The following is a 26012-nucleotide window of genomic DNA, read 5'->3' as shown; positions in this document are numbered from 1 at the left end:
GTACTAACTATCCTGACCAGCCAGTCCCTTTTTTACGCGTAAGCAGCCATGTTTTTGACACAAACTGACCATTCGTTTCTCTGATTGGTTAATCTACCTGTCAATCACGCCCTCTGATACCATGGAAACAGGACACAGACTCAGATGCGTTTGTGTTTGTAAAGTTTTGTCAAAGTGTGTGGTTCTGGCTGGACATTTAAAGCACCAACCAGGCCCAGTGTTGTAGACTATATTAAATAGTAATACTCAAATAGAAGTAAAAATAAAAACACCTCTACTATGACTATTTCTAGACTACTACTACTACTATGTATATAAAACAATATTCGTGAAATGACCAAATGGACGAATTGACTCACCAATGACGATGACATTGAGCTATGTTGTTCCTACCAAGACAAAGAAAAAGAGTGCATATATTATACATTGGCCCATTAAGGCATATTAAACATATATTAAAGATTTCACACGTGAATAGGTATCGTGTCAATGATTGATGCTCCCGGTACCACAAATGGAGCACTGTCTCAGTAAGAGCAATGATGATTGGCTCCCGCATAATGGGTTTTCATAAGGCAGTGACTAATGTCTCGGGCAGTCATAAGAAAGTTTTAGCTACTTGTGTAAGCGCTGGGGAATTTGCTCAGGGTTTTTGTCTTTCTCCAGGCCAACTTTCAGAATGCGTGCCCTGGCATTAATGAAGCTGGTAATGACAGTCTATACAGTGGCAGGCAGACAGAGAGGAATTAGTCCCATTTATTGATGTTAAAAGGCTTTGGACAATTTAATAGATTGGAATGGAAATGGATGGCGAAATGAAGCCAGAAGCGCATATATTACACTATTAAGACCAGAATGTACCTTTTCAAAGCATCATGGCCGCCCATTATAGAAGCTGACATGGGATGGCTCTGATTGTTCAGTTTGTTAATGTTTCCTTTGTTGTCTGTGTAATCCCTCAGTTGTCCAAGTCTGATCTATAGTAAAAGCCAAAAGTAAATCTGTCGAGTGGATAAAAAGGTTGTACGAGTGAAGACTCATCCAAGCCACTTCTTCAGTTCTGGTCAGATCACTGCTGGACGCTGTCTTATATCTGTCTGAAGGGAGGGGCTAAATACACTGAAACTGGAAACAGCTTTTGTTTAAAGTTTCTGTATGTAGGCTACCTCTATTGAGCTGCACTAAGAGTGCACAGTGCCGGAGACATACTTAGCATTTTCATACACCTCCTAATGGGTGTTTTTCACACCTATTGGCATACTGGCTATCTCTATTGTTCTCATTGTTTCCTTTGTTTGCTTTGGGTCCGAGGATGGACCCATTTCTTTTCTCTGGCTAAGATCTGAACTTCACTGTCTTCAAAGGAGTGGTTAGTGGCTTTAAGATGGAGATGTACAGTGGAGTGGGGTCCAGAGGAGCTCTCATGAGGGTGTTGGTGCATCCTCTTATGAAGTGGCTGTTTATTTTCTCCAGTGCGAGTCTCACTGCACTCTTCACTGCACTGACTGGAGTAGACTACTTTACTTTGTTTATGGCTCATGGTTTTGTCCTTTGGGTGAGCCAGTTTCTGTCTTAAAGTGTTTGTAGGTTTGAAATAAACCGGAATCTCATACTGTCTGAAAATTCCCTGAAGCTTTTCAGACACGCATAGTTATGCCTTTCCTTCTAGATTCCCTGTTGTTTTTTTTTTGTTTTTTTTTTTACTTTCTTAGATCTATCCATTTGATTATTTTCTGTTGATTGATTTGCTTGTCTGTTTCTCTTTCATTCTTAATTTTCTAACTTTCTGTTGGTTAACTCAGTTTCATGTTCAGCCCTAAGAGGCGACTGCTGTTGTGATTTTGGGCTTTGCAAAAATAAATTGAATTGAATAACAGATCAGAAAGCAGCGTAATACGAGTCCTTTAAAATGCAGTACAGTCAAACTAATTATCAAACCTCAACTTCTCATAAATGGATATATTGCATGTACAGTAGTTACTGCCGACCTTTCTTTCATGAACATATTTGATTCGACTCGTTCCCAGTTGTGTGGAATGTGTGATGGTGCTTTAATTAGAAAGAAACCTGTTACAGGCAGAGACTTTGAAATAACACATCATTAATGAGTTTAAATGTGATGTTTTCCGTGAAATGTAAGATGAGAAAAATGACACCAGCAGATGTCACCTGTTGACGAATCTCATGGAGTTTGAAAAGATAAAGGTAGTGATGGTGAGAATAAAGAGAAATGGCTCTACCCTGAAGAAGACGCAGCTCTATCACCAGACAAATGCAAATGATATCGTTTGACTCAGGTGAAACTTCACGTTGGCTAAAAGCAAAGTTTATGAATTGAAGCAAGAATACACAAGTCACCCAGCTTTGTCCAGTAGTCATTAAATTCAGTTAAATTCATCTTTATCCCAAACTCATCGTCTATTTTTGAAACAGACAAGAACAGTCACAATACAAACATTAAAGATTTATGTTTTAAAAAGAACCAGACCAGTGTCTCCACATCAGGGACTGAAATGTATCTCACTGAATCTTATATTTGTGAGTAACATTATGATTTCTTTTTTTTTTTTACTTATTCAGCTGCAAATAAAACTGTGCATTAAAATCCTTAATGCAGTAAAGTGTTCACTCATGCAGTGGCAAAAACACCTCGGTCACACTAGTCTATCACACTAGTCTATTTTTGCTTTTTTTTCGTGGGTGTTTTCATTTTGGAGGTTTTATTGCACTGAAAAACAGACTCTTATTTGGCCTCCTTCTCCTTGTTTCCATGGAAATGTTTTGCATGTAATATTCCACAGTATGAAATAAAACTCATCTGTCTCCATGGAGAATGTTCTGTAGTTTTAACCTTGTATTTCTGTAGAATCGTGTGCGTAATGTTCCACCTCCAGAAAGTTACAGTGTTGATTCATTATTACTCAAATGAGACTTACTAAATTCATTTTTCCACCATATTGTCAGTTATTCCCACATAACTGAAGACCACACCTGACACGTGGCTATATTTAACGTTTTTGTTCCTTCTACAGCAAGTCAAGAACTAGTACTTAGAAAAACTCCACAGAACCACCTTCACAGCACCAGAGGTACCAACAATAATTAAATCCAAACACCCAAATCAAGTTAGTTTAGTTTAAGACTGAAGTGTGGCCAGGCCTCATCTCCTGGCCCTGACCATGAATGCTAATAGCTATGCTAATCGCTATGCTAATGTGCCCATGTATTTGAGTGGAGTGTGCTTGTTTGTCCTGGTAATGACCGCAGACAGTCAGTCATCCTTACCATCTGCCCGAGCTGGCTCCTGACCCATCTGCTGTAGCATGCACACATGAATCATCTCGTTGATCCTGGACCCAAACTCGACCTTTAACCTCCGTCTCTGTGCCGCGGACTTCCTCTCTACAGTTTTCATACAGATCCCCAGGGGGCGCACAGGGATCAACATCTGTTCACATCTCAGTTCATGCAGTTAATTTTGTCCATATGAAAGACTCTAATAGACCAGTCATAAAGAGGGTGAGATGATGAAAGTGGCTTGTGGTTCTAAATTCACCGTAACTATTTTGTGTCCTTGTAACTTTGTGTTATTTTACTGTACGGGTGTGTTAACGTTTATTTCACATTTATTTGCACGGACTAAAATCGGATTAAGTCTGGAACTAGAGGACTAAAGTACAAGTCTGCATGGTAACAGTAAATTAAAAAGGAACCACTCCCAAGGACATTACGGCAGGATTAATCGGTGAGCGCTAGAATCGCACCGCCAACCAACGATGTTTATGTCGAGAGCAGGATTCGAACCGCCAACCTTCGGATAAGTAACACTTTACCAACTGAGCTAGCATAAACGCACCCTGAATGCATAATTTTTCCGTCTTTTTCGTAGTCTCATTTTTATTCACGCCGTAAGTATTTGTTGTTGTGTTTACCATTTGGATCAAAGTACTCTGAAGGATACTTTTCTGTCAGTGCGAGCTTCCTAAAATGGCTTCGAGACTAAAATGGATGGTAGTCACAGAATAACATATATTACAAGGTCTTTGTCATCTTCTAAACAACTTCCCAAAGTACTTCTCTATACTCGGCAGCTCGCACAAAGATGTCTGCTTTAGTTGAATGAGTTTGTTGTTGTTCATCAGTGCAGGGATTGTGTCATTAAAAGCTGTTAACTGATTGTGGAGGTTTTATGCAGACAGCAGTGCGCCTTTGACAGAGCCAGTGTCAGTGGTTTCTTTGTCTGCTCTAATCATGTTGTATTGTGAGGAAGCCACAGAAGTCGACACATTCACAGATCTAATTAGTCACAACTAAAAATATGAAAAAAACTCGTCTAGCTACTTACCAATATAGGAGAAAAAGTCATTCGCTGCTTATATCAGTTTCCTGAACCTGATATTTTGGGTAGTTACTCTTAATTTTTACTTCTTTTTCCTTGCTGCTACTCTTTTTTTTTCCTGGGTTGAACATGCATTTTGAGTTTTGTTGTGTTTTGAACCTGTTGAAGCATAAAACACTGCAGTATCGCTTCCATCAGAGACATCAGTAGTAATCAGGAAACATTACAAAATGGATACCGACAAACAAAAGCTTCCCTTTGTTGTTGTGACAGTGCTCCACTTTAGCACGCGGCGCCTTATGTGTGTTGGATATGAATAGATTTACTATAGACATACTTCTAAGCCCTGAGCATCTCTCATAGCTTATTGGAACAAGTACAAGTCATAAACCGGTTTACGAGAATAACATTTGCTTTATTACAAACTGAACTTTATCGTCACGCATAAACAAACTGGCTCAGAAGACAGCCGTCCCGTTCTGTGGAGCAGGTGGCGTCACATAAGCGTTATTTGGTCGAAGTTGGATAATTAAATCGGAGGGATAAAACTAATTTGAATTGCTTCGAAGCACCAAGGCATCACTGGGTTTACTGGGGTTTAGTTTGGGGATGGCAGTTATGACTAAGAAAAACATTTGCTTGATAAACAGTTCAATATGGGAGTTATAACTGTGGAGCAGGACCAAGCCAAACCAGTTTCATCTGTGACTCTGGCAGCGGCAGAGGCCCAGGGTTTACGCTCCGCATCCTCACTTTCCTCATCCAACTCTCTGGGCTCACTTTCAAGCCTTAATTTTTGGAGCTGTCCACCAGACCCTCTCCCCTGCCCCTCTTATCGCTCTGTGCTCCAACAGTTTAAAGCAAATCTCTCAGAAACTCTTCTTCATTTTTACGCAAGTCAAAGGAGATGGATCGTGATGGTTTAAGTGCCATCACCAACTGTTGACTTCTGTAAAAATGTTCCACCAAGATCAGAGGGAGAAGATTTAGAATATCTTATCTACGTAGTGATAGTATATTAAAAAAAAATGTCCTCACTGCAGAGAAACTAACTCTATTTGCGCTGTTCCTAATGCATGTGACTTAAAGGTGCACTCTGTAACTTTCTTTAGTAACTTTTGGGCACCAGTAGCTCAGTTGGTAGAGTGTTTATCCACTGATCCAAAGGTTGCAGGTTCGAATCCCGCTCTTGACATAAAACATCATTGGTTTCCGGCCAATTTCCACTTTAATTTTATCTTGCGTTGGTTGATTTTATTGTAAATTAGCAGAACGACTTTATAAACCGTGCTTCTCCAATGTCGTCATACTACTTGAAATGCTTTTTAGATGCTTTGAAAATATTTTAGCAGTTTGTCTTAAGATCTAATTCGTTTTATACCTCCATGTTGTAGTTATCTGTGGTTTTACATTTTCATTACATTTAAAAACATATAACATCATCGGTTGAGCGGTAAAATCCACCGATTTACTGTGAGGTTGGCGGTGCGATTCCAGCTCCCACAGGTGAATGCTGCTGTTGTGTCATTGGGCAAGACACTTAATCCCTCGCCCTCAGTGTCTGCGTACACCGGTGTATGAATATGTGTGAATCGGCGAGTGGTTCCTTGATGTAAAGTGCTTTGAGTACCTTGAAACCATGCATTCTTACTGCGAATGGGCTCGCCTTTCCACAGATCTGTCCTGGAAGCGCCACCTGCTTGTATCCATGGAGAGTTTAATGCCTTTCTGTGCAATATTCAAGGTCCATAGTGGCAAAAAACCAACAAAAACTGCGTAATTCACTCGAACTACAACTAACTAAGTTCTTGAATACTTCCTCTGTAATAATGTACACAATATTTAGAGCAATATCAGAGCCCGTACACATTTCTTTCCTCTCGCTTCATTAAAGAAATAAACTTCAAAGACAGAAATCACAAAGCCAGCATCAGTTGTGTGTTGCGCTGGCTCGTATCCGGACTATTCCTCGGCGACCAGACGAGGCGCCGACTACACGGAGGAGGGGCCGGGAGCTATCATTAGGGAGCCGTTATCTCCACAAACCAGGATACCACACACACACATGTACTATCCTCATGTTTGGTCACTTCACATCGACTTGGACCGCGAACCGCAGCATTACAAGCTACAAAGACCACCCCCATTTGCATATTTGGGCTTATACGCTGTACTGTACTTGAAAGACTCTTTGAAATAGACTTACGAGAATGTACAAGAATGTATCTGTATTAAAGATTTTTACATGCTCGGTTTGAAGTCGTTAATGTTCACAGAGCGCCGCTAATTTGTGCTTTGTTTAATTATTAAAGCTCGGGATGTGTATTTTGACGTTGTAGTGAAAAGTTCTTGTTATATTCATATCAACTTTACCCTCAAATTTACCCTGTACTTGACCCCAGCGTCTCTGCCTCCCCCGGCGCAAATTGAACTCTGTGATAAAATTGTAGTACAGATCCAGCCGATTCAGCTGGTCAATTAAAACAAGATCATAAAAACGAATGCGTTATTGATGAAAAACTTAAATTTTAATTAAATCTTGATTGAATTTTTTAAACGTAAACCGTACACGCTCAGTTTGAACATCTGCTGGGATATGGAGCAGCTGAAAATATACATACAAAAGTCATATTTTTGATTGAGTAAAAGTAGTTTAATCATGTTTTTGTCTCATTTTCTGATTGGTTGGCGAACTTGTTTTAAAAAGCAACATGAGTGCATAGAGGAAATACTGTAGTAGAGCGTACTAGATCATGCATAATGGAGACAGAACCTTTTTAAATCTGTATTAATATTTTAAATGTACTTTTATGTGCAGTAAGTTTGAAATTTTTAGTGAGAACTCAATATCCCTTTACCTTGTCCTATGTTTTCTCGTAAAGTTCTTATATTACGCAGAATCACACATGTTTGAGTAATACTTTATTATTCTGTCCACATCTCCAAATCTCAAAATGCTGTGTTCCACTTTGTGATGTCATGAAGTGGTAGTTTTCAAGTCAACATCTACCTTTTACCTTTAGTTCAGTAGAGTTGGGCCATTTCTGAGCTAAAACCACCCAAATGATTCCGGCGAAAGTGTATGTAGTTTAAAAACACAGGGGAGCACTTCCTGTATTGCCACATAATGACATCACAAGGTGGAACAGAGTGTTTTCTGTGTGAGAGAAGAATGAATGAATGAAACAAAACACAACTCCAGGTCTGTTTGTGATGAGGAAACAACGTTACAACATAGATCAGAAAATAGCGTGATATGTGCTCTTTAATTTTGAAATGTCTTTTGAAAGTATTAATATAAACCAGCTTTTTAATTACTTTATTCACTAATTAAACCAGTAGTGTTAGTTATGTTCCCTTTTTGAATGTGCGATAAGGATAAACCATTTGCTTGCTGCTCTGACCTTTAAGAGAAATAGTATTGATATCGCATCACTCTCCACCTCCAGATCTGCTCTTACCCTGCACTTGCCCCCAGCTCCTCTTCCTCCCCCGGCGCTAACTGCCCTCTGCACGACTTGGCACTTCTCCCGCTCTCTCTCTCTTTCCTCCTCCACCACGCTTTCAATATTCGGTTCAACGATTTGGCCTTTTCTTGCTCATCTCCTCCTTTCTCTCGGGCTCTCCATCATTCCTGAGTGATGGTAGTGACTCAGTGAGGGGACGGAGGAGACGGCGGCGGAGCCATAGTCTGATCATTCATCTGCAGCTGTTTAGCATTCCCTCACTTCGTCTTCATTAGGGCTCGCCGCTCGCGCTTCATTCAAAAGTCATTAGAAAAGTTGTCCGCGAAAAGACACTACATTTTCTACCCTTGTCCTCTTAGAAAGTGAAAAGATTGATTCGAGATATCGCTGGATTATTCAACAGAGATGGAACGTAGTAAACCAGAGAACTGTTTGTGTCTGTCCCAAGCCTGGATAAATGGACGTCCATGTTTGTCGGAAAACACAAGAATTTGCAATGTTTTGGTGTTTTAATTTTTAGGAATGTTACGACCGACTCAGCTATGGAGGAGGAAAGTAACAATGAACCATGATGTTAAGATAAACTAAAAAAAAGTAATTTATTCATTGACAAAAAATATGATTAAAAATTAAATAAAAAATATAACAATAATGATAATAAACGAAAACAAAGCATCGAGTTTGTCTTAAATGAAGACGGGGTGGGATTTAATAAGTTTTCTTCCCACTCCTTTTTGAGTTTATATAAGGATTAATTTGTGAAATGTACTTTAAGTGTACCCAATACATAAAATAAATTGAAAAACAGATAATAACAGCAACAATAATAATAATAATAATAATAATAATAATAAAAAAAGTAGAGCATTTTGTCAGATATTTTCTACAGATTAAAAAAAAAATTATACAAAGGAATTCATTAACAAAAAAAGAAAACGAATAAACAACTGAAGCTTAACTAAATTGGATTTAACTAGTTACAATTACTATTACTATTTTTAAAAGTTATATAAAGTTTGTAATAACAATAATCAAGTGTCAATGAAAAATAGTACAAAAGTCACTGCAGGTAGTCACGTAACAAAAAACGAGACAATCACACGTGTGGCGGGTTGGTTACAGTTTGTTTTAATGGATGTGATTCCCGGGACTGGATTGGAAGGTGCCTGTCCAACCCAGCACAGAGACCGATACGACCAATTATAGCCCGGGCGTAAGTCGAAGCAGCCAATCAGGATTCGGGACTCACCAACAGAAGTTTGCAAGCACAGAAAGAAAAGCAAAGAGAACACGGGAGCAGCGGGTTACGTCATAAGAGACCCATGATCCACGACAATTCGAATTCTATCCCAGAGCAGTAAAATTAAGATTAGTTGTAATGTAGAGTGTTAAGTAAACCTGTCAAAACCTAAAAAGTGAAAACAACTTCAGGGCACAGATCTAAGAAACCCTTTTTCAAATTTTTTCTTCTTATAAAACATGAACTGCAGCAGAAAAATGAAAGTCTGATACTGTTTCTCAAATGAATCGACAATTAGCAGATGCAGCAATTATCAGAAGTATTATGCAGTAGTGGAATGTAATTAAGTAAAAGTAAAGTAGTTTAGGTATCTGTACTTTACTTTGTTTAAGTGGATACTTTTACTTCACTACATTTGAGAGCAGGTATTTGTACTTTCTACTCCAGTGCATTTTTGAACTGGACGGAAAAAGCAAAAGTATTTTTTATTATTGTTTGAGCTGAAACCCGAGAGCTGCTATACAAATAAAAACAGCGAGAAAAAAAAAAATCAGCTCAATTTTCATTTATTCTTTATTTCAGACACAAATATTATTCGGTCCAGTTGTTTCTGTTGATCAAAATTCAGCACACATCTTTATCAGAATCACCACATTTGAAGCGTCATTAGATCTCAAAATCTGCGTGAGATACTTTTACTTTTTAATCTTTTAGTGCTTCATTACTTTTAGACTTTTTCATGTGATGCTTTTACTTTTACTGTATGGTATCTGTACTTTTACTTAAGTAACAAATTTGAGTACTTCTTCTGTCGCTGCTATGCTAGATGTTCTAGTGTTAAACTTTTACTTTTTGTCTTTCACATTTTTTTACATTACTTTTTCTTGCTCACTGATTTGAGTATAAAAAGTGAATTATGGTTAACTTGGACTCATGATTGATGTGATTCATTCATTTTTATCAAACCACACGCATCAAACTGGAGACGTGTTTTATCCAGATGGGACAGCGGGGCTTTCAAATCAAATACTAAAGTCCGCGCGGTCGTTTATAACAATATGCAGCCCAAATCTAATCTCTCTCTCATCATTGATTGGACTGTTTGGTTCTTTTTGTTTTGTAATAACTGGATCTCTTTATCATTGTGTTTTGCAGCGGATTACTGGAACGCGGCGTCATTCACCACTCCCTCATCCTACCTGCACTTTGCCACGTTCCAAGGAGAGACCAGCGCAGACATCTCCTTCTATTTCAAGACCAGCGCCCCCTATGGAGTGTTCCTGGAAAACCTGGGCAACACAGACTTCATCCGACTGGAGCTCAAATGTAAGAGCGGTCTGGTTTTGTCTCATTGGCGTGTAGATAAATGTATTTGTATAGAAACAGAGGACGGTAGTACTCCATTTATATTTACTTAAGTTTTTCATAGTACTGCTCAGAGTAGTTTTCAGACTTCACACTCCTACTTGGGTAATTTAACTGACAGCATAACAGTACTCGAGTAAAAGCTTTGGTTACTCTTCCCCTGTTGAGTACGTCATGTGATGATGATTTGAACTTTTGTGTTTTTTGGGCATCTCCTTCAGATACGACTTAGGGTTTTTTCTCATTATTGTGGGATTATGGAACTTTGAATATCACATTTTATTCATTATCTATTTTTAAAAAGTCTCAAATTCACAGTGGGCCAAAATTAATAACTGAGACAAATTCATGGGCAAAACTATTTATTGAAAAATTGACTGCATCTGATATGTAATATTTAACTTTTTCATACGGAAACTTAAACACAAAAATCTGGAACAACTCAAGCTTGATATTACAAATAAAGAGAAATTTAATTAGAAATAAAAGACACATTAGTTGTATTTATTTTTTTAATTTAAGTAAATAAAATAAATAATGTCTAGTAATTAAGTTGGCTGAGGTGACTAGTAGCTTGGTTTCTAATGAGTATCAACAGAAAAGGAGGGGCGCTTGCTGGTCTCGACTGCGTACCAGTGCACTACCAAAGCATTCTGGGATTTGTAGTATTAGTGTTGCATGCGCTTTATACCCATGGGGCAGCCCTAATGCATTACATTTGATATGATCTCAATGGCCAAATATAATTACACTGTGGGCCATATTTTGACACGTATGATCTATTTAATAAATTATATTAACTTCACTTTATAAATCCAGACAATAACTCCAGGTTTGTTTGTTTTTTACTACTCTACCAACCTCTGTGCGGGAAACAGGGGTGTTGGATTGGGGGGGTAAAGGGTACTTTTTTCCTCACCAGGATGGTTTGTACCCAGGATCCAAATTTCCTGCTAGACTCCTGCCAAAAAGAAAAAAAAAACAACAACAATATTCCAAGTTCTTTTCACTACACAAAACTCTTTGAGTAGTGAACCATTGTCAGAGAGCGTTTTGTAGTTGTGTCAATGGAAAAGACACACACTTAAGTCATTCCATCCCATTCCTGTCACAGCAGTGTGTCTGGTTGTGGCAGAAAGGGCATCTGGTCTAAAAACTGGATATACACTGTGCAACTTGTTTACTAGAGCAATGCTAAAAGGATAAAGGATAAGATTAAATAAATAGAGGTAACTTGCCAACAAATGTAATCAAAGGTTCTGCTCCATTCTGCATATCTTAAAGTGTCTGCAGTGTATTATGTTATTTTCTGCTCTGTTACAATGTCATTTCCTCATCACAAACATATCTGCATATTTAGAGTTCTTCTCTCAAAACAGAAAACACTCTGTTCCACCTTGTGATGTCATGTGGTAATACAGGAAGTGCTCCACTGTGTTTTTAAACTCCACACACCTTCGCTACAATCATTTGGATGATTCAAGCCCTGGTAATTTCCAATCTCTACTGAATTAAAGATAAAAGATAGATGATGATAGATGGATTAACTTGAAAACTACCACTTCATGACATCACAAGGTGGAACAGAGCATTTTGAGCTTTGAAAATGTGACAGACTAATAACAAAACATGTGTGAATGAAACAAAACACAACTCCAGGTATGTTTTTGAGACAGTTTTGTGTAATATAGGACCTTTAAGACAAATTAATCCTTTCTACCAGTCAGTATCAGTCAATAAATATTAATACATTTTAGTAATTTATCGAGTTTTATTCAAGCAGTATTTCTGTCTGAACTGGAGCCTTTTCTGGAGCATTACGGCCGAAGTTCAAATATACCTGTAGGATTCTTGTTTGCATAAGGACATAAGCCCATTCCTCATTCACTCTCGTATGAGGTGTGCTAAATGCTAATAGTATTTGTAGTTCAAATACACACTCTAGGCACGACGTTTACTTTGGTGATTATGGTGCAGTACTTCAGGTGATTGCCACAAAGAGAGCAATCATTTATTTAGGGTAATTGCTGTATGTTTAATAATTATGTTCATTACGATGGCGTCTTTACCAAATTGCAGTTTTAATAGACGACAAAACGCAGCCCCGTGCACTTACAATAATTTGAGAAATACTGCCTTGTGATTATAGTATGTGAACATGTAAGTAGAGCATAGACTGTATAAAGAAGTGGACTAAGTGAGTGTGACGTCAGCCATAGCGTTCGGCTCCAGTCAAATGAAGCTCATCGAGGCTAGAACAGTTATTGGGGCGAATTTGAGCCGGTTCCGTATTTGAAATTCCAATCGCGAGCATCATAGCAACTAAAGAGGCGAGGCTGTTGAAGGTAACGCCCATCCCTACCCACACCAGAGCTTAGCAGGGAGCGGACGCCTAGCAACGCTGTCAATCAAACCTGTTGCTAACGCGAGCAGGTGCGACCTCAATGAAAGAAGGCGTCTGATTTGTCTGTTATTAATGTTCATATCTTGAGTTATTGACACAATAGCGCAGTACAGTTGTCCCTCGTTTATCGCAGGGTTTATGTTCTAAAAATAACCCGCGATAGATGAAATCCGCAAAGTATTAGCTTTATTTTTTACACTTATTCTCTGTTTTTTGCTGTAAAACCCCTCACCACACACTTTATACACTTTTCTCACACAGGCGTTAACATTTTCTCACATTTCTCTCTCGTTTAAACACTCTCAAAGTTCAAACCTTCGTAGGCATCTTTGTCGGTGCAGAACGTTTCATCGACATTGTGGGTTTTGTCGGGGAGAAAACAAATTGCAAACATACAGCACTTCAGAGTCACACTGCGATCCAACGTTTATGTAAATTTGTCTGAACACATTCTGTACTGGACAGGAGACACGGAGGAGACTGATGGACAATGGTCTACAGTCCAACAACCAATCAGGTCGCAGAACACAATACGCTGAAAAAATGCATGCAAAACTGCACAAAAAAACAAAATCCGTGAAACAACAAAGCTGCAAAAGGTGAACCACGATATAGCGAGGGACAGCTGTAAACACCAGGATCATGTAGAGTGGGTTAATACTCACATTTTAAGACCAAAATGACGAGTCTGACAGCAGCAGGTACAGAGAGAGGAGCGACAGTTTTTCAATAGAAAGTGAACTGGAGCTGGAAGCGCTGCCATGCTCACTTCTTATTTGGAACGTAGCTGCTAGCAGGTTAGCCATGTCCATTTATACATACACATTATGAAGTAGATTTCCAAATTATGAAATAAACCAATTATAAAATATTAAAAATGCTGATTGCTGTCAAAGTGCGCAGTCATTTATTTAAGGTAATTGGTGTTCGTATAATAATTACTTTCATTATCGCCCCATGTTTAGTAATGCCATGTAATCCTTTGTTCTCAATTTAACAAACAGCTGATTATAAAACATTAAAACTGTTCTTAAACTATTACAGTTAAAGCAGCAGGATTCCTATCAACTTTTCAGACTCAAAATGACCCGAAATGCAGTTGGCCATATCAGTTCATTTATTGTAAAAAGGCTCGTCTTCCCAGTTCACGGTTTCACTTGTTGTGAGTTCATTTGCTCCACAGCCCTGCCTCTACTTATCTACATTGCTGGGATATTGTGCCACCCCCTAATCTCTTTAGAGACAGATAATTTCTAATCTACTTTGGTTGCTTTTCTAAACTGGGCTCTTTAGATTGTGCTATAATGTGGTTTAGTGTGATTGGTCTTTGGGAGGCAGCGTTATTGCCAGACAAGCCTGAGATGAGGCTGCGAGGAAACGTAAACAAACCTTAATTATGTATCTATATGCCATGGGAAGACAGCTAAAGTGATTTTAATGTGATGGTGAAATGTATACGAGTATATAAACCGACAGTGGGGCGCGGAAATTAAAATATATATTTACACATGTATTTGTACCAGACTTCATATCATAATGAAATGTATAAATTTAGTATCTGTTGCTAGATTCCAGTTTCACAGCAAATGACCTGCATTTACTGTACACTCCTCTATTGTATATATCGTCTTAGTGTCCACCATTTAGCTTAAAGCGCCAAATATTACGCTGTTTTCTGATCTGTTATGTTGTTTCCTCATCACAAACAGACCTGGAGTTGTGTTTTGTTTCATTCACATGTTTAACGCACAAATCCTGCATATTTAGGCTGACTTCTTCTTTCAAACTCCACCTTGTGATGTCATGTAGTAATACAGGAAGTGCTCCACTGTGTTTTTAAATTCCATACATACAACATTTCAGCTGTGGAATTACCAATCTCTGCAGAACTAAAGGTAAAAAAAAAAAAAGTAGATTTACTTGAAAACTACCACTACATGACATCACAAGGTGGAACAGAGCATTTTGAGCTTTGGAGATGTAGACTGACTTGTATAGGATGACCCAGCTCGTATAGGATCAGGGAAGTAACAAAAAAACAGAATGGAAAAACGATAAAGTAAGGACGAATTTAATGACCACGGTTGTAGAAGGTAAACTAAACAAAAGGAATCGAAAATACTTAAACAGAAGGTAAGTTTCAAGGTTTAAACAAAAGAAACAAAGGTTAAGTTTATCTAAGAAGCTAGTTTTACAATAACATTACAGAATCTTGACCACATTAGTAACATAAAGAGATGCGTTTAAAATGACATACAGACCAGCAGCTCCGAACAGGTGAGCTGATTCTTCTTAAATAGAGGGAGGCGGCTGCAGGTGAGTCACAGGATTGACCAGGTGAGGAGACAGTCCTCCAATCACCAACAAGGGCCAACGCAGCCAGGATCTCATGGGGGAAAGGTACAGATTCAGCAACACACACGAAACATAATAGACAAATACTAACAATGACAAGAACTTAAGTCCAAGGGCTGTAAATAAACATGTGTGAATGAAACAAACCCAACTCCAGGTCTGTTTTTGATGAGGTAACAACATTATAACATGGCTTAAAGTTTTGTGTAATATAAGAGCTTTATTTTGTCCCCTTTTACATGCCTTTGTTTTCCTGTTAGTGCCAAATCTAACCTTACCATCGTGCTTCCTGTTCACTTCACCAAACTATCTCCAAAACTGTCTCTCTGATTTACTCACCCTCACAACTCTCAAAAATGATTTATTAACAGAACAAAACAACATAATTATTTCCCGTTAATTTAATCGTGCTATATTTATTTAGATTTATGACAGAAATGTGTTATTTATGTGACAATGGTTTTGTAATCTATAAGCTGCTGTCAGAAGTATGATTTGAGACGCCTGACGAAACTAACCATCTGTTCATCAAAATAGTCACGGCCCATTTGTTTGATTGACAGTGTAATTTATCAATTAATTAGATGCCGTTTTATTCACCAACACTTGAATTTACAAGTGCAATGTAAATGAACAACATGTAGGCCTGTCACAATAACCATTTTCATATTTTACAACCGAAAATACCATGATGAACTATACAACACATTCTTTCTTTCTTTCTTTATTCTTTATTCATCAGGGACCACGTAAAAATGAATTAATTTTACAAAAGAAGAGATGATTTGTACCAGATTTAGCTACTGCTACTTTCCATGTGCAGGTGAACACACATTAATAATACACATTTCTTTACAATTACATTATAAGACAAACAGTTCATCATTGACATTAGCAGTAAAATACAATAAAACGTCCCCATGTCCAATACAGTATGTTTCCTACAGTCCAAATCAATATAAAACATCATTATGTGCAAGAAACTCACTAAAAGCTTAGAGCTTCCATACACAAACAACACACTGATACACACTGTTGGTTATCCATGTTCAGTGATGGGGGAAAATACTTGTATGTACTTGTAGAAAATGTATTTAATTCAGTTTATCTTTATTTCAGACTCATGCTCCATTTTTAAAAACGGACAGACACAGTGACAATACAAACAATAAATATCTACATTTTAAAAAGAGCCACACCATTGTCTCCACATCCTGGACTGATAACAAATTGCACTGAATCTTATGCTCGTTAGTGACATTATTATTTCATTTTCTGACTTATTCGGTCTGCAGATAAAACTGTGCATTAAAGATCTTAGTACAGCAAAGTGTTCACACATGCAGTGACAAATATCTCAGTCGCACTCGTCCGTCGTGACCTCCTCAGTCGCACCCGTAAAGCATCATTATAATCCACCTGCAGCGTTTGGAGACAGACTTTTTTGTAACGAGTCCAGAGTTGTGCAGTGTATAATGGTGAACAATATGATTTAAACAACATCAGCTTTAAATCATCAGAACATGTACCAAATTTAAACAAAACACAACACAACAACACAACATTAGACAGGCAAAAATCAGGATATGTCATGTGTTTATGTGTTTATCCTCTTTGGTCCTACAGATCATGATCAGACTTTTAGTTACGTTAGTTACAGAATACTGAATACCTGCATTAAAATGTGTTGACATATTATGACACATGTGCCACAGGACTACTAACTGCAATTTACACTGAGTTGCGTTATATCATAGTGTAAAAAACATGACATATAATCACAATCAGCTTTATTTTTGTAGCCCTGTTCGTTATTAATTTAAGCCTAATTAGAGATGAAAACAAACATACACGCACACATGCTCACACTGTAAGAGCTGTGTTTTGTTTATTCTCACTAATACTGTGCAGTTCAGAGCCAAAAGTAAATGACAAAGTACCTCCATGTATTTTTAATTTATTTACTCTGAAAACCACCAAATAAAAAAGTAACTATATCAGAACACAGGTAAAAGGTCAAAATTAGTGTTCAGTACATGTATTCAGTTACAGTTCTGTTAGTTAGGAGTTATTTCTCCACAGTTCGAAACTTGTTCTACAAAAAATAAAAATAAAAATAAAAGGCTCACAAGTAAAATAAAGTTCTGTCACATATGAACGATTCTATCTATTGGTTTCAGAATAATGAAAAATTGCAAACTTTACAATAGCAATTAATAAAATGTCTTTTAAATGGAAAGGAGTCCTCAAAACATTGTATATAACAGGAATCTCAAAGCCATGAATACTTAAACATATAGAAAAAGAAGTTGGAAGTGGTAGAATAACTAAATTTAGGAGGAGATGTGCCAACAGTGAAATTGGCAGCCATTTTGGATCCAGTTTCTTATTGGGTCCCTTTTCAGAGCCGCGTGATTGACATGTCATTCAGAGCCCCCCGTGTGATCATGCTCCAGCGGCTCAAATGAACGTCCCATCGGCCCGGGCCAGGCGCTCTCTGATGAAGAATGTTAAAATCTCACGCCTCAATTTAAAGACTGAGGGCTTTTGTGAGGCGGTCCCTGGTGCTTCGGGGGCTGTCAGCGGTAATTGCGTTTCATTTGGATTGGAAAGGATTTGAACATTTGGTGTCAAAGGGCTCTCGGTGACCGTTTCCTGCTGCGACAGAACCAGTAAATAGACACAAAATCGACACATGATTTTGGAGCCAAATTGGTTTCTGAAGACATTGATTTAAGACGCACGAGCTGGTTTGCAAACTGCTTAAAAACTCCAATGTCTACTAAGTTTTACGCTTGATTTTATAAACCTGTATGCACCATTTTGGCGACATGAATACCTGCGGAAAATCCAAACTGCACTGAATATTCGTATACTTTTCTTTCAGCAGTGTGAACAACAGGAGTTTGTCGGATATTTTTTGTACAATTCACTATTTCTTGGACTTTTTTGATAGACACTGACTTTTTGACCCGATCAAACTGACAAATACATGTTTTTCCTGCTGCTAAAACAACAACTTTTACAACAAATGCTGAATTTCTGCTTAAGTTAAACCGCTCATACGCATTGACAAAACTGAGAAGATGATGTTTTCTGAGATGGAGATGCTATTCCTGAATATTCCACAGTATATCTTTAAAATAACTTTGCATCTACTTAATTAAAAATATCCAAATGCAGGTGCTCTTCTTGTAGAAATACAGAAGCGTGTTTTTTTTTACTGGAGCAGAGTCACCTCTCCACAGACAGATCTTACCTGTAATTTGGCCTAGTGGCATCATCTGCTCGTCTCCGTGGAGATTGGTAATTTTAATGCCACGCTGTCAATCATTCCAGGTTTAACAATATCTTCACGGAGACAAGAGACGAGGTTCTCCATTAGAAAACCTACACAGTGCACCTGAAAATGAGTAGTAGTAGTTGTGGAAGGAGGAGAAATAGATTAGAAATAGTAGTAAAAGTAATAGTTAATAATGATAATAATAATAGTATTTATAATATTATGGCTGATCAGTATATAACTAGGTCCAGACAATAGAAAAGTAACACTGTCTCAATTTTTTCAAACTTCCAGGATCATAAATAAGTCAAATACCATATTGTGGATCATTCTAGTCAGACAGAACATTAGAAAAGTTACATAGTGCACCTTTTTAAAATGAGGAAGCACAATGTCACGGCTAATACATGGTCCAGACAATAGAAAAGTAACGCTGTCTCAATTTTTTCAAACTTCCTTGATCTTAAATAAGTCGATTGCCATATTGTTGATGATTCCAGGCTTTGCAATAACACGAGACATCAGAAAAGTTACCTAGTGCACCTTTTTAAAATCAAAAAGCATAATGTCACGGCTAATACGGAGTCCAGACAATAGAAAAGTAACGCTGTCCCAATTCTGAAGGACAATTGTCTTTCAAACTTGCAGCGCAAACCCATTTCAGATACAGCGTGTTCTCTCTTTGGTCACAGCCACATCAGGCCAGAGGAGATACGCGGTCGAGCCGGTGCCCGTGAGTGTTCAGGGCCTCTACAATGCCCCCACATCAATTTCACTGTCCTCTCCCTTGCTATTTTCTTGCATTTTGCCCCTGAGCGCACACATAAACACACACATAATCGCTGCCCTCTCGCCGGAGCAGAAACTGTATCTGCTACAATCCAGTCAGCCCATGAAATGACTAGCTTTAGCTTCGGAACAGCAGACGTTAGCAGCGGCGCGAGCACAAAACACACACATATGCACCATCACCTTTGTAGTGTGACCTTTGTAGTCTGACCTTATGCGACTCAGAGCTATCAAGTTTGTCTTTGAATCCTAATAGGATGAATTAGCGCTGGATAGAGAGGCAGCGCTAGCCGTCCCGAATAGGCTATCCCGTTAACAGGATTGACAACAGATAAAGTGGACCGTAAGCTTGACTTCTGGGCTGCTCTGAATGTCACTTGGAACATTTGCTGAGTGCATTTTTACTCAAAGTCTCGCCCTAAAGCTTATAAATATTTTTCGCTCTGGCAAACCGGCTAAAAGTCCCTGGTCTATTAAATTGTATCCCTGTCATCCCGAAGTGAAGACCCCAAAACTTAATATGAAGTTTACTTGGATTGTCCTGCTCAGAAAAGGTCGTTTAGAAATGTGACCTAAATAGACATAAAGTGAATTTTATAGAATATTTTTAGAGTACTTTATTTCTGAAATGGTCTCTGCTGACAGTATTAGTAGTAGTAATAGTAGTAGTAATTGTTGTGTAGTTTATTTTAGTAGTAGTAGCAGAAGTAGCTGTGGAAGTAGTAGCTATGGAATAGAGATATAATAGTTGATAGTAAGTAATAGTAATGGTTGATAGTAATTAAACATAAAGATATCATTAGTAGTTGTTTAGTAGTAGTACGGGTAGTATTGGTTGCAGTAGTGATGATTGTGGAAGTAGTAGAGATGTACTAGAGACAGTAATTATAGCAATAATATATAATAGTAATTAAAGGGCCCATGTTACACTATTTTCTGGTCTATGTTATGATATTGTTTCTTCATCCCCATCTCTGTCTCACTCTCTCTTTCTCTCCCTCTCTCCCTTTCTTCCTCTCCCTCTCTGTCTCTCTCCCCCTCTCTATCTCTCTCCCCCTCTTTTTTTTCTCTCTCCCCCTCTCTCTGTCACACCCTCTCTCCCCCCCTTGCTGTCTCTCTCCTTCCCCCCTCTCGCCCTCTCTGTCCTTCTCGCTCTCTTTCTTTCTCTCCTCCTCTCCCTCTCTCCCTTCCTTCCTCTCCCCTCTCTTTCTGTTTCTCTCCTCATCTCTCATCCTCTTTCTGCCTCTCTGTCTCTCTCTCTCTCTCCCCCTTGCTGTCTCTCTCCTTCCCCCCTCTCTCCCTCTCTGTCCTTCTCGCCCTCTTTCTTTCTCTCCTCCTCTCCCTCTCTTCCTTCCTTCCTTCCTCTCCCCTCTCTTTCTCTGTTTCTCTCCTTATCTCTCATCCTCTCTCTCCCTCTCTCTCTCTCTCCCTCTTTTTTTTCTCTCCCCTCTCTCTGTCACTCCCTCTCTCTCCCCCTTGCTGTCTCTCTCCTTCCTCCCTCTCACCTTCTCTGTCCTTCTCTCCCTTCCTCTCTCTCCCCCTCTCTGTCTGTCTCTCTCCTTTCCACCTCCCTCTCTCTCTTTCACTCTTCCTCTCTATGTTAAAATATTGTTCCTTCATCACAAACAGACCTGGAGTTGTGTTTTGTTTCATTCGCACATGTTTAACACACAAATCCTGCTCTTCTCTCAAACAGAAAACACTCTGTTCCACCTTGTGATGTCATCATGTGGTAACACAGGAAGTGCTCCAATGTGTTTTTAAACTCCACACACCTTCATTAGAATCATTTCAATAATTTCAGCCCTGGAATTGTCCATTTTTACTGAACAAAAGGTAAAACGTAGCTGTTAACTTGAAAACTACCACTTTATGACATCACAAGGTGGAACAGAGCGTTTTGAGCTTTGTAGATGTGGACAGACTAATAATGCAGGTGTGTGAATGAATTAAAACACAACTCCAGGTATGTTTTTGAGGAGGTAACAACATGCTAGCGTGACTAAAAGCTCATAAGAATCAATTTTGCGGCATATAGGACATCTAAACGAAGATATCAGTAGTAGTAGGAGTAATAGTACTAGTAGTAGTAGCAGTAGAAATCATTTTACCTTTTGACTGGAGCCTCTTTATTGCCGTTATATCATAGCATGATTCTTACATCTTCAGAAGATGTTTTAAATTCCATTGGAGTCTCATCAGCAGGAGTCCGCCGACACATTAACGATGCCTTGTAGTTAAATCGGCATTTGCTGTTTTAAAAGAAATGCTTGTCTCCCCTAGGATCAAGAAGTTATGAAAAAAGGGTAAGAAAGCAAATGAGACAAACATCAGAGCGGTGCTGTGGTTAAGAGGATGGAGGATAGAGGGGCCCTGGATCCTAACATTAAAACACCGCGCACGTTTACGTAAGAAATGCACGCCCACACCGCACTGATCACCCACTAAAGACATACACAATCTGCTCCACTATTCATCACTGTAGGGTCCTGTGTGCGGATGCATCATTTAAGAGCTGCTCATTCCAGCCGCCAGTTTAAAAGATTAACACGAAAACAAATGCGAAAGAAACACTGGGATTTCTCCAGTTTCAAATGTAAATGCGTCCGGTCTGTCCTAGTTGTACAAAATATGGAAAATGATTCTGGTTGTTCTGGGCAACGTATACAATTTATAATGCATTAGTGTTATATAGTGCGTTTTCCTCACACTCAAAGTCGCTTTACAATTTCATGCATTATTCATTTACGCCAGACTCAGAGGTGGTGTACTGCGAACTCAACTGCACACAGATGTCCAGGGGTAGATCCAGGATAGACTTTCTTGGCTGCGAATCTACGCCATCGCCCCCTCCAACCGCGACAAGGATTTGAACCAGGATTTGAGCCGATGACTTTCAAATTGTTGGGCAAATGCTTTAAGAGTAGTCATAGTATTATTGTGAGATGGTGGACAAACGCTCTACTATCCCTTTGCCTGACTTGGTTGTGGTCTTTTTTAAATTCTTTTGCACATATTTGAAGTTATTTTGTACATTGTTACATCTTGAAACTGTTCCCAGACACTTTTGGAGTAGCATCTTCTGAATACTTTTCCTCCAAACTCTAATTAATGTAGAGCCGTCAGCGTGAGCCACTGAAACCATTATATTCCCTGTTTGTGGTTTTCTTCACTATTTTACAGCACAACCAAATCTAATAAACACTTAACCTTTCCTGTCACCCCTGTCTCGGCCTATTTAACTCTGAAAAACAAAGACTAAATGTCCTCAGAATCCCCTGGCATTGTCTCTGCCAACGCAAAGATGTGCTCCCTCTCTCTCTCTCTCTCTCTCTCTCACTCCCTCTCTGACACTCTCCCCCCTTGCTTTCTCTCTCCCTTCCTTCCTCTCCCTCTCTGTCCTTCTTCCCTTCTCTTTCTCTCCTCATCTTTCATCCTCTCTCTCCCTCTTTGTCTCTCTCTCTATCCTCCCCTCTCTCTCTCCCTCTCTCTCTCCCTCTCTCTCTGCCTCCCTCTCCCTCCCTCTTTTTTTCTCCTCCTCTCTCTGTCACTCCCTCTCTCCCCCTTGCTGTCTCTCTCCTTCCCCCCTCTCACCCTCTCTGTCCCTCTACCCTTCTCTGTCCTTCTCACCCTCCTTCTTTCTCTCCTCCTCTTTCTCCCCCTCCCTGTCTCTCTCCTTTCTGCCTCGCTCTTCCTCTCTCTCTTCCCCCTTCTCTCTCGCTACCCTACCTCTCCCTCTCCGCTTCTCTGTCCTTCTCCCCTCTTTTTCCCCCCTCTCTTTCTCTCTTCTTCTCCTTTCCTTCTCTGTCGCTCTTCCCTTCTGTCCTTCTCAACCTCTTTCTCTCTCTCTCCCCCTCTCTCACTCCCTCACTGTCCCTCTCTGCCTCGCTACCACTCCCCTCCCCCCCTCTTCCTCTCTGCCTCTCCCTCTCTCTCTTTCTCTTCCTCCCCCTCTCTGTCTCTCTCCTTCCCCTCTCTCCCTCTCTCACTCCCTCACTGTCCCTCTCCGCCTCTCCCCTTCCCTCTTTCCCCACTCCGCCTCTCCCCTTCCCTCGTTCCCCACTCCCCCTTCGTCTCTCTCCCCCTCTCTGCCTCTCCCATTCTCTCTCACCCTCTCTCTCTCTCCTTCCCCCTCTCCCTCTCTCTCCCTCTCTCTTCCTCTCTCTTCCTCTCTCTCCTTCCCTCTGTTTCCCCTATCTGTCTCTCTCTCCCTCACTGTCCCTCTCTGCCGCTCCCATTGTCTGTCTCTCTTCTTCCCCCTCTCCTTCTCTCTTCCTCTCTCTCCTTCCCTCTGTTTCCCCCATCTGTCTCTCTCTCCCTCACTGTCCCTCTCTGTCTCTCCTTCCCACCTCTCCCTCTTTCTCCCCCCCTTCCCCTCTATCTCTCTCCCTCACTGTCCCTCTCTGTCTGTCTCTGTCTCTCCTTCCCACCTCTCCCTCTTTCTCCCCCCCTTCCCCTCTATCTCTCTCCCTTACTGTCCCTCTGCCTCTCTGCCCCCCAATCTGTCCCTCTCCCTCCCCCTTCCTCCATTCCTCCCCCCGTCCCACACTGTCTCTTACAAACAGCGTGTCTCTCTTTTCCTCCCCCCCCTCCGTCTCTCTCTTCCTTCCTGTCCCCCTGTTTGTCCCCCCCCCCCCCGTCCCACACTGTCTATTACACACAGCTTATCCCCCCCCTCTCTTCCTCTCTGTCCTCTGTTCCTCTCATGTCTTGTCCCACCCCCCAGTCCCTCCTTCCTGTCCCTCCCCCCAGTCCCTCCCCCCGTCCCTCCCCCCGTCCCACACCGTCTCTTCCACACAGCGTATCACATTAGCGTTCGCGTTTACACTTATGACATCCATCATGTCCATGTAAATGACTGAGGTGCTCCGAGGGCACTTTACTTTCCATTCGCGCCCGTGGACGGCGAATAAAAACCAAAGTTGCCAGGCATCCATCTTGCTTTATTGAGCTGCTAACCTGACACACAAACGCACACTTCCGATTGCCGTTGCTTTGTTTCTATCGCTCCGCAGTGAAATATGTTTGGAGTCGGACCAGCGTTTAGAATAAGTGATGTGACTCCTCCCTGCCCCGAGGAGCCGAGTCGGGGAGAAGCTCATTAATTCAAGGTGCTAGCTCTTGTCAGAACGCCTTATATTGTGTGTACGTCCGCACAGGCTACCATCAGGCTGTCTTTTTAAGTGTTTTTATTATGGGGCTACAGGTATTGGATTTGTGAAGTTGTTAAAGGGGGAAAAAAAAACACGAAAATTGACTGCACCTATGGAATCTCTCAGGTTTACTTTTTTGTGGATGCTGTAGAAAATGCCGTATTATGCAAATTGTGTTATACTTCCACTTTCTTCCTTCTTTGATCCTGGTTTTCACAGAGTATATGCGCTCGCGTGTGACTGATTGGAGCCGTATTGCTTTGTTAGCGTCGTGGTTAGCTTAAAAAAAAATACTAGAAACAAACGAACACGGTGATTTTGTTGATGCAAAACCCAAACAAATCAAATACAGATATAGTTAGAAAAATAATACGTTTCTGTTTGTCTTTCCGTGGAGGTGTTTAACAGATGGCTTTGCCTCGAATGTTGCACAGTATGGCATTAAATACATCTTATCTCCATGCAGACAAGCACGTGACGCCACCTAGACACGTTACAGGTCAGATCTGTGCAGAAACGAGCCCCCTCATAGTAATAATGTACGCTTTTAAATAGATATTACGCTAATTTCTGATCTTTTAAAATGTTTCCTCATCACAAACAAACCTGGAGTTGTGTTTTGTTTCATTCACACGTTTAACACACAATTTTGTACGTTGTGCTCATGTGGGGACAGGGAAGTAGCAAAAGAAAACGAAGATGGAACAATGGGAAAGTAAGAAGTAATTTAATGAACAGGGATGGTAAGGGTAAACTAAACAATAAAGGACTAAACATAGATAAACAAATGGTAAAGAAAGATAAAGTCAACTACAACACAAATTTCACAGGAAGTAACAAAATCTTGAGGAACAAACAGTAATGACAACGAAGCGTCTCAAAACACAGAGCCACTATCCCTGTGGTGACTTGTCCACAAAAGAGACACGCAAATTGGCATCCTGGCAGCTCCAAACAGGTGTCCCCAATCTTCTTAAATACTTGGGAGGCGGCTGAAGTTGGGCCCCAGGATTGGCCAACAGTCCTCCAATCACATCCAAGGACTTCAACAGGCATGATTAATGGGGAAGGGTAGATAAATTCAGGGACATCCACACAAAACAGTGTACAAATACAAATAATTAAAGGAACTTAAGGCCTAGGACCGTAACACAAACTGAAAACACTCTGTTCCACCTTGTGATGTCATGCGGTAATACAGGAAGTGCTCCACTGCGTCTTAAACTCCATACACTTTTATAAATATCAGTCTCTCTCAACAATCTCTACTGAAGAAAAAGTAAAAGGTAAATTTTAACATGAAAACTACCACTTCATGACATCACAAGGTGGAACAGAGCATTTTGAGCTTCGGAGACGTAGACGGACTAATAATAAACGATCGCTCAGACACGTGTGAATGAAACAAAACACATCTCCAGGTCTGTTTTTAATGAGGTAATAACATTCTAACGAGGCTAAAAGCTCAATTTTGCATAATATAGGACCTTTAAACGCAATACTGTGAAAAAATTCCAGGTGAGACTATAACATTTCCAAGGAGACGAAGCCGGTAGCCAAAAAATTCCGCAGTGCACTTTTAAAAATAAATCACGCATATGGTCACAGATGATTAAA

The 26012-nt window shown here is 39.9% G+C and overlaps 2 protein-coding genes across 2 annotated transcripts in view; one reads left to right on the top strand and one right to left on the bottom strand.

Moving 5' to 3' along the window:
• LOC117388392 (lipocalin-like) overlaps positions 1–26012 on the bottom strand; it is a 114531-nt gene that overhangs the window by 27474 nt on the left and 61045 nt on the right. The gene's annotated exons all lie outside the window — the stretch shown is intronic.
• Positions 1–26012, top strand: part of cntnap2a (contactin associated protein 2a) — a 488742-nt gene that overhangs the window by 404634 nt on the left and 58096 nt on the right. The window contains exon 18 of the mRNA XM_033985829.2: positions 10202–10372. Coding sequence (XP_033841720.1) covers positions 10202–10372 — 171 coding nt within the window. The remainder of the gene's footprint in view (positions 1–10201; positions 10373–26012) is intronic.

Source organism: Periophthalmus magnuspinnatus, chromosome 20 (genome assembly GCF_009829125.3).
Source record: "Periophthalmus magnuspinnatus isolate fPerMag1 chromosome 20, fPerMag1.2.pri, whole genome shotgun sequence".
NCBI lineage: Eukaryota > Metazoa > Chordata > Actinopteri > Gobiiformes > Gobiidae > Periophthalmus > Periophthalmus magnuspinnatus.
This window is presented reverse-complemented; position numbering and strand designations above follow the sequence as displayed.